This window comes from Trachymyrmex septentrionalis, unplaced genomic scaffold (genome assembly GCF_001594115.1).
Source record: "Trachymyrmex septentrionalis isolate Tsep2-gDNA-1 unplaced genomic scaffold, Tsep1.0 scaffold13, whole genome shotgun sequence".
In the NCBI taxonomy this organism is placed as follows: Eukaryota; Metazoa; Arthropoda; class Insecta; order Hymenoptera; family Formicidae; genus Trachymyrmex; species Trachymyrmex septentrionalis.
In genome coordinates, this window is record NW_017304438.1 from 3,596,393 (window position 1) to 3,606,555 (window position 10,163).

The following is a 10,163-nucleotide window of genomic DNA, read 5'->3' on the forward strand; positions in this document are numbered from 1 at the left end:
CTCAAAAATCGTAGAACCGACAAACTGGCGCGAGCTTTCCACACTCTCTCTCTCTCTCTCTCTCTCTCTCTCTCTCTCTCTCTCTCTATTCGTATATTTTATTTTATCGATTTCTACATCAAACTGGTGATATAAATATTTCAGTTGAAGTACCCATATCACCAGCTATATCGTGCATGATTCGTGAAAAAAGAAAAAAAAATACGATACCGATAGATTAAAACCGAATGATTGGCAGGATATGGGATCGACGAGTGTTTATATATCCGTGACATTCTACCAGTCAGATTTGATGTATGCGCGATATATCCTAATATTTCTGAGCTCACCTCTCGATGGTGAAAGCCGTGATGGTGAGAACGGTGGCATTAGCCGAGGTCTCTGAAGCGAAGCTCTGAATAATACAGAATGCCTCGCCGAAGACATACGGATAATGCGACCATATGTAATACATCTCTGGCGGCAGTCCAAACACGAGTAGCAGCAGATCAGATACTGCGAGGCTAAAGAGATAATAATTGGTAGCGGTATGCATGGACTTGTTGCGCGCGATTACCACGCACGTGGAGATGTTGCCGATCAGGCCGGTGAAGAAGATCACGACGTAGATCACTGTGATTGGTAGCACGATGTACAGGGAATCCCGGCGGTCCAGCGCGTTTTCATCTCTGAGGAAGGCGATGATCGTGCTCGAATAGTTCTCGTATCGCGGATTCGCGTGGATGATACTGTCGATTGTAGAACGAAGCTCCTGAAGATTCCCATCTTTCGAGAGTCTCCAGGAATCTCCCGCACTTTGAAGGATACTGGTGATGTTCGCTATCGTATCCGAAATCATCTTGTTTCTTTTATTGAATTTTCTGATTGGCGAGAATACGCGTCGACTTCGCAAAGAAAATAAGTAGATTAATATTTGGGACTTTGTGACCGAACTTCAAATCGCCTACTGGAACGAGTAGATATCTTCGCGCTATTAGTATTTCTGCTGTGCTATTTTGGTTGCTTAATCTTATCCATAAATATTCCAAATCATCATAGAGACGATTTATTCTTTTATGGAATGCAATGATGATGTCTTCTCTGGACAGTATTGATGTTTTTGTGAAGATCCATTGATAAAATCTCGGCTTACACGTGCCGGATATTCTTGATAATTTTCAGTCTACATCTTGTGAATATTTTTACGAGTTGAATGGTTTCTTGCGATAAGATCCTAGCGCTGCTTCCTTCGTGTTGATCTGCAATTATAAGTTTTTTTTTTTTCAATTTGAAAACGGCTAATTTACGTTTTGCGTGGGCGAACGAACGATATAGTTATAACTAAGTTTTGAACGTAAGATTATTGTGTACTTGATCTTCCGCATTTAGCACGCAAAAAAATATTTTGCTGATCCAGTTGGAATTATAGCTGTTTTTTGTATCCAATAGAAAATTATGTATCATATGCATAGAATTTATAGCACAAATCTAAATTCTATTTCTGTCATTTATATGATTAGATGCAATACATATATATCCAATATCGCAGAATTTACTAGAAATTTATCTATTTTAGCTATGTTTCGTACTTAGATAATTTTCGTTGTAACTGCAAGATCACCTTTTTGAGTGAGTAATGATGTATTATAGAAAATAGTATGACTGATATGTGTTAAGGATTGATAGCGATTCCCGTTATCCACCGATTAACGAGAATAGACCGACGTGTAATATTGTTCTCTCTATTACACGTTTTCGCGGTCGATGTAGCGCAAATTTTTAATAACATCAACGTTATAATTTTGTATTCAATAATGTAACTATTATGTAACAAAATATGTTCAATTTATTTTGTTGAACGCGAAATTAGAAATGTTATGTTACTTTTAGTTGGTGTCGACTAGGACGTTTAACACCGCATACGGAAAGAATAACTTTGCTAAAAGATCCATAAATTTAGCTAGATTATAAATCTATGTAGCCAAATTTATATCATCATAAATCTATAAATTTAAAAATAATTTTGTTGGGCCATAAAAATAATTACGTAGGAAACTCAAGCATGACGAGTTATATTGCAAAAAGTTTTTCTTCTAAAGAGCACAGGTCTCTACATAATGCATAATGTATAAGGCATAAGAAAGTCAACCAATCAAAATCTTTTATTTCATGAAAAGGAAAGGAATGAAAGATTTTGGTTGGTTCATTTTTTTTTGTATTATGCGTTATATAAATGTTTGTGTCGCGACCTTATAACACTCAGTTTGAGCGTCCTATATATTTATTTTGACGGTCTAAGAATATTATTTTCAGATTTGTATTTAGTTAAACTTTTAGATATTTTAGCTAGAAAACTGTTTTTTCCGTGTATCTCTAATCGTGATTTGAAATAAACCGGTTATCTCGCTACCTCATTTAGTGAATCTCGCAATCATTTCATTTTAGTCAATTATCCATGTCTGTTATGTTAATCATATGATAAATCCTAACGTAGGGTTGCTAATGCAGGCATCTGCCTGTGACGTGTACGCTGTGTGCACACATTGTAACAGCTTTATTCATCATGTCGACGGATCATTTCTATTTTCCGTAAACACTGCTTTTCACAATGATGTCATTAACGCTTAAAATTATTTACGAAATTTGTCGCTAACGAGAAGTGGATACCTTCAAAAAGATTTTGATAATATATGATGTAATTTCTAGCCATATATTCCTGTTTGTTAACAAATATCCGCTTTCCACATTGTTACAATTATATTAACTGCTCTGACAAGAGTATCACCTTTCAAATATATACTCTCCTTTTAACGCATTACCTTTAGCCTGGTCGTTTTCTCAGCCATACATATACTCCATTACCCATTCAATCTTCAAACTATCACGTTTCTCTAAAAACGACAAATATTATAGAGATAGATATAGATGAAATGCGATAATCCTATTAATCGAAATGAAATCACGGCATTAAGCGTAAAAGTAGTTTGACACATATAAATTGATATTTTTTTATTGCAACTTTTTATATATTGTAGTACATTTTAGCATTAGAATTATTGATGATTTATTTTATTAACATATTTTATAAATATATGAATTTTATAAACGTGTTATAAATATATTTTTGAAAAAAGAAATAGTGGATAAATTCGAATAATTAAAAAAAAAGAGACAAACCAATAATATTTTATATATAATCACTTGGTACTTTTTAATTAAAGTAAAATTTATTAAATTAAATTATGGTACTTTTTAATTTTATAATATTTCAATATATATGTACACAATATACAGAGCTTGCACGAAAAATTTTAGACAGACCGATTGTATTATATTTCCAATAACAATAATAATATTTTCAGTAATTATTTTCCGATTGAAATCGATTTATCTACTTAAACAATCCTATCGATGCAAAACAATTCTGATTTCATCCACAAACCACGTGAGCTGCAGATGCAATCGACAATTGTGCTCCGACAAAACAAAACTAGACATTCCAGCACCTTACAAAAGCCACAAATCACACACGGCACACCACCTTGCATTCTCGACGGAGTCCTAAACTCGTTCTGCGTCATCACGTTCGCGAATCGTTTCCACGCGCGCGCGAGGATCCTCATCTCTGCGCTTGTTGCCTTCACGTTGATGTTGTAATCGACGACGCGGTGCTTTCGTGAACATTGTTCATCGAACAGAACGGAAACACATGGGGCTATTTTTGAAGCAGATCGCGCTCCCAACTGACATCTAACATTGTCTAATTGTCCCCAATGAATCGTTAACTTCTTCGTCGTCAAAACATTATCCGGAAACCGCTCCGCAAAACTAGTACGAGAAATTCTCTGATTTATCTAGCTTACGTTCCGTCGTTTGTACAATTTTCGACGCGAAATGATTTCTCTCGGGTATAATTCATCTATATTCCGGCGCATCTTGTTAATGAACTCTCCAACATGCTTCGAACATAAAGCTGATTTTTATTATAAACTGTATCTTTTAATTCTTCTTTATACACATTAGACGTAACAAATTTGATTTTTTTTTATAATACAATATTATCATTTTAAAGCACACGATTTTTAATTCTGCTTTAGTTATTGCATGTTAAACGCAAAGAATGCCTTTGTTATCTCAAATAATTTACATTTTAATAACAGAAAGCTATGATTGGATTATAAATAGTAACGCATATACAATATAATTTGGCCTACTTGCATCACATTAAATTTTAATGAAAAGTGCTCGATGAACAAACAATTGATTATTTATTTTAACAAAATTTTCGAAAATCTTCTACATCGAGTGTCTTTCACGTACCACACGTGATTTTTCTTATTCTTGAATTTTCCGAAGTTACAGAAATGTCTTCATTTAGTTGACTGACATGTCTGCGCTTAGTAATTTATTGTTACACATTTTCAGACGTTGACTTGCTGTTCGGTTAGTAGATCACGGTCGCACTTTGTCAAGCTTTCAAGATTTAGAAACGCTTTAACTCTATAAAACAGTATCTATTTATTGTCTTTATTCAAATTTTATTTACAAAACAGCGTATGCGAGACTTTTAAAATGACAATAAAAAATTATTTAGTACAATCACATACAAGACATTTTATATTTTCATATCTCGATCATATCTCGATTACGATAAATAAAGTATAGTAGAATCCCGCTGCGTTGCTTTCGGTTAAACTTTTGAGATCCATATAGTCAGAATCTTTTACGTTACATTATATAAAATTGAGCCAATCTCGTAACGCTTTATGTGGGATTCTATAAACGTCGCTTTTCTCGTATGACTCCTATAAAAGAAAATTGTCTGCGTGATTACATTATCACGTTCTTGCACTTCTATCTTAAAAATATTAATAATTCCCAGTAATATAATACAATACAATGTATAAAACTCTTTTCTGGAACAACAAACGGTTCAGATTAACGCGCATTGATCCTTATTATTAGAGCAACACGCAATGTTATAGTTCCATTAACGTACCGAGCTCTTTATTGGAACAACTGCTATCGATTGGGAAATTAATCCTTCATGCGGGAGAGGCGTCAACGCTCGGGGACATAATTCAATCTGTCATCTGATCCGTTGGATTCGTATTATCACCGAACTCGGCCCAAATATGATAGAGAAACGCGAGAATGTGATGTCGATTGACAGTCATGGATGATAATCGAGAGCGTTAAATCGAGTTTTTTAAAACAAAACCATCGAGAAAATGCAACCTCGACCGATCAGTTTCTGATTACAGTGATGTTCATGTGAGATTGGTGCGGATACTTGATAATGCGTGCACATAGCAATTTCCCGGTCAATCGAGATCAAACCCAATGTAAGAATCGTTCGAAGTTATTTCGCAAATTTCGAATATCATTTTCGTATTAAATTTGGTGAGTCTCGTAATTAATAGAATTTGATTCCGTAATCTTGAATTGTGTGTGTGTGTGTGTGTGTGTGTGTGCGCGTGTGTGCGCGCGCGCGCGCGCGCGCGTGTGTGTGTGTTAGCTTCAATTTTATAATTTTAGAGTTTTATTTTTGGCTAGCACGATGTATTCGAAAGAGATGCTTTAATTGAGATGATGCAAATTGAATAGGTACCAATTATAATTGGATTATGACTTTTGTATGTATAAGGCGCTTAAGTCATAAATTTTTAAGATTAATTAATACTAAATTTTAATTAGTAAAATTTTCTGACAGATTCTTTAGAATTGTTGTAATTTTTAAATTTTTAAATTTATATAGTTTTGTAATAAATTGAAGTTTCGATAAAATAATGTCCTTTCTTCACTGATATTAAGATGTATTCTTATTTTTTATTATTACAAATCACTAAGAGAATTTATAAAATTAGAACAGCTGAAAAAAAATCTGATTATATTTTTGATTTCTCATTTAATTTTTAACGCAAGCAAACAAGCTTAAGAGAAGTCAATCAAATTATTATATCGTACGTTTTGTGAGAGTAAAATAATTTAATTAATTGTGATAGAGAGACGATTGCGTTTTGTAGAATTATATTTATTTTAGAGAACTCTGTCTTTAAGGTTAAAATTCCTATCAAACAATATTAATCTCTCTAACAAGATATTTTGCCGTCAGTAACGAGATAATTTACAAATAAAATAATTAACGTTTTAAATATAACTTTACAGCTCTTCCTTGAGTTTATGTTTGGTTTTGTTATAACAGAAGATCAATAAAATTGAACATTAATATTTGTTATAAAAATATTAAACTATTATTAGCAAGAGAATTTATTGTGAATATTATGGAACTCATTATAAATTTCTGCTTCAGTTTTATAACAGGAAATATGTTAAAAAAGAATTTTACTGATAAGACTTTGTGAGCTCTTTCTTCATTTACAAGACAATTTCTGTAGTATCCAATTATTGGAATCTCTCAGATATGATCGCGTGCAATATTCATGATTGCAGTTTTCAGTGCTATTGAAACTGTTAAATATCGATAACATAAACTGTCTATTAATAAATTGGAATATCATACAATTTGTATTTACCATGTAAATTTACTGTAAAGTTATTTTCCATATTTCCTCAAGCTGTAATGTATTCGATATACCGATTTTGCTTGTTTTATTTATAATTTTAATTACAGAAATAATTATAGCTTGGATTATATGTATTTAATTTGATGCATATGCGATAATATAATGCTTACTCCAATTATTACAGTAATACCATAAATATAATTTTCAGTATAAATGTAAATAATGATTAATTTGAAATAAAAAAATACATGTTTTTTGTTTAAATAAACTCTAATCGCTGCATCTATAATAAATTCCATCTATACATTATGCATTAAATGAGGAGGAAAGATCTTGCGGACTGAAAGAGATCGAATGTACCTGACAGAGAAATGCAGATAACCGTACTCGGTAGGAAAACAAAGTTATTTATCATAAACGAGCAAAGTTATTTATCACGACCGTTTTCCTCGTTCATCCCTTTAGTAAAATAAATAAAAATGTTAGATCATTTTTTAAACTTTTTTGAAGTTTCCTAATTTTCGCGCAACTCGCGTATCAAGATGTACTAGTTCGTTTCTTTTTCTTCGTCTATGCTGATCGTATATATCGTTTTTGTATCAATTAGTTTTCTTTCATTACATATATTCAATTAGGTTTTTTTGAATCAATTAGTTTTCTTTTATTATATATGTGCAATTATTTTTTTGGTATCAATTAATATTTTTGTATCAATTAGTTTCTCGTTTTTATATATACAGAATTGCCTTACAAAAAGTTACAGAGATAGTAATAATCTATCGTGATTCTATTATATAGAGAGTAATTTCAAAAAGAGCGTCTGATGATATATTGTTGGAATGTATTATTAAATCAATGATATAGTCACTTTTAGATTATTTTCTAGGAAAGGAACGCGTCTTCTATCCATGCCATCGTTTATCATGAGAAAATATTCGATCACATAAATCTTGACGACGATCTACTTCGAAACTGGAGCGAACTCGCACGTATTGAGTAGCATGATGCATGCGACAATAATAAATTTTAATCCGGACCTGCATGTCTGGCATCACCTGTTGCATTGCAATTTCGCAAACATTCAGGAGACAATTTTTAACTCATTGTTTTCAATTATTGGATACGTCGATAAAGTTTTATTTCCCTTATTAATTATAACAATTTTAATAGCACTAATCTATATTCATTATAAATAAGATTTGTATTTAATGCTGTAAATATATCGTTTCCTTATTTTAAAAATAACATAACTGAAAAAATAAGTTTCCCAGAAAAAGGGAAACTATTTTTTTAATTTGATAGAAAATTATAGACTATTATATCAACAAAAAGAATATATTTTTAACATGATTAATTTTTGTCATTTTTGTTTTATAATTCTCAAAGAGTCTCTCTTTTTGAGTTGTAAAAAATTTTTTTTTAAACTATTCTTTTTGAGTAATGTTTTGATAAAGTTAAGTTCACTTTTGATAATAATGTTTATTTAACTCATTCAATACTCAATGATATAATTTGAAAATTTTGTTTTTTAGTTGTGTTATACTTTTGAAATAAAGAAGCGATATAGGAGTGTCGAGAGAGTTCAAATTTTTATCACCATAAAAATATGCACTTACTTAGAAAAATACCTAATAATTAAAAATATTATTAAGATTTATTTTGAAATGTGTATAATACATTATGTATTATATATTATATTTTGCATCATGTGTTACCTGTAAAAATGCACCCTGCAATAGAACGCACTTCCTTGCACTCGTGTTGATTTCTTTGATTTACGGTATGTCATCACTTGTATGTCTCTGTTCATTCACTACAATAAAAATAAAATGAGAACGAAGGCCAACCGTTATTCTTGTGACAGTATTAATATCGCGTGACATGAATCATTGTTTCAAAAATATATGTAAAAATATATAAATAAAATAAACATATATCATTTCTCTAAGAGAACAACAATACCTTGAACGCGGATTTTAAGTACGATTTTTAGGTTCTATTCTTATTTTTACTTTTGTTTCTTGCAAACGAAACTATTCTGATTATACACGAATTTTATTTAATACGATAATTAACCGCAATATTTTACTTATCGCGATATTTTATTTTGCGTCAGTCTGTCTATAATAATTTAATCCTTCACTTTTTTTACGCAGTTTTTATAATTATTGATGTGTACTTGTTCGACGACGACTATCAAATTCGATAAAAATTAAAAAATAACACATGCTGCATCACAGGGTCGTGCCTTTGTGTTTTATTCTTTTTCACTGTATCACGAAATCAGAACGTCAACATCATGCCGGGGAAAAAGCCGAACTCCATTTGGCGTGGAAATGTCGAATCGCCCCTCGAACCTAGCGCGTGCCGAAGACATCCATGGTGGGAGTTTTGCGCCAGCGCGAAGATCTCGACTATCTATTATCTATACATTTATACTGTATCATTGTGTGAAACTCTATGGGAATATAAATATTTTATCTAATTACTATAAATGTAGATATATTATTTATAATTATATATTAACTTTATATTGTTATAAAGTTTAGTATCTTATATTTTATCTTATATTTTAAATTTACATAACAAAACAGTAACAGCATCAAGCCTGTCAAAGAAATTTTTGTTTATTTAACGTTTAAAAGATTTAAGTATAAGTTTTTAAGAACAGTATTAAAAATTAAATATTATTAAATGTTATAAATGATTTTTTAAAATTTATGTATATAAATTACAAATTTTACGCAATTAATTTATATTTAATATTACATTTTATTATATACGTCTGAGAAAAGGAAATTTTGACAGAAAAGTCAAGAAAGTCGCAGCAACGCAATTATAGAAATCCTGCAGGCGCTTTAATCGTAAACTTGGTTCGTAAACACCTGCTGCATTCGCGGGATCCAAAGTGACGCAGTAAAGGGAAATTTATGGTGAAGATAAAGTTAAGCTCTCTTCGCTGTCACGCAAAATCACACAGATATCTCATTCATTTGAAAACTTCCGCTTTCCCCCTGTAATAGTGCTTAATTGGCAATTTCAATGTTTTCAATAGGGTAATTTTTCATTAACGACTTTTCCTCGGTAATAGTATCCATTCTTTTGCATCGCTGCTTCCGGCCAAATGGCTTTTAAAGATCGTCTTCCAATATCGTGCATCTTACACGTGTGACCTTTTTCTCCATTTAAGCTTATCGTACTTTTCGTATTCGTCAGACTTCCACTTCGATGCGACAAAGTGCATTTTCTGACTGGATTAAAAACCATTCCTTCCAGGAAATTAAAAATCATTTGACGTTACGCATATTTACGCTTGAAATATTCATATAAAAAGGTATCTTTAAAATTCAAATTATTCTTTTTCTCTCTCTCTCATAATTTATCTCTTCAAAAAATTCTTGCAAAAGATTTAAAAATACTAGCTAACTTTACAAAGTCTTTAACAATACAAAAATAAAAGCCATCTTTGAAATCGTTTTAAAAAGGATTTTAAAAAGGATTACCATAAAATAAATTACAAAAAACTCCCTCGTTAAAAATTATTTTTCTGTAAAAAATAATGCGCAATTTTATACGTTGATATCTATTTTATTATATGATTTCCATTATTTAAACAAAAAGTAATTTGATTAAATATTTTGATTTCTTATATATTAA

The 10,163-nt window shown here is 31.1% G+C and overlaps 1 protein-coding gene and 1 long non-coding RNA gene across 2 annotated transcripts in view; both read right to left on the minus strand.

Moving 5' to 3' along the window:
• The window catches only part of LOC108756682 (neuromedin-U receptor 2-like), a 14,270-nt gene extending 13,102 nt beyond the window's left edge, over positions 1-1,168 (minus strand). Inside the window, 1 exon segment of the mRNA XM_018500673.1 lies at positions 330-1,168. Coding sequence (XP_018356175.1) covers positions 330-838 — 509 coding nt within the window. The 5' untranslated portion in view covers positions 839-1,168.
• Positions 1,169-4,379: 3,211 nt separating this feature from the next.
• LOC108756748 lies at positions 4,380-5,144 on the minus strand. Its single transcript, XR_001939858.1, has 3 exons — positions 4,979-5,144; positions 4,587-4,784; positions 4,380-4,479 (listed from the first exon to the last, which is right to left on the minus strand). It is a non-coding gene; the product is annotated as an uncharacterized LOC108756748 (long non-coding RNA).
• Between the last annotated feature and the right edge of the window lie 5,019 nt (positions 5,145-10,163).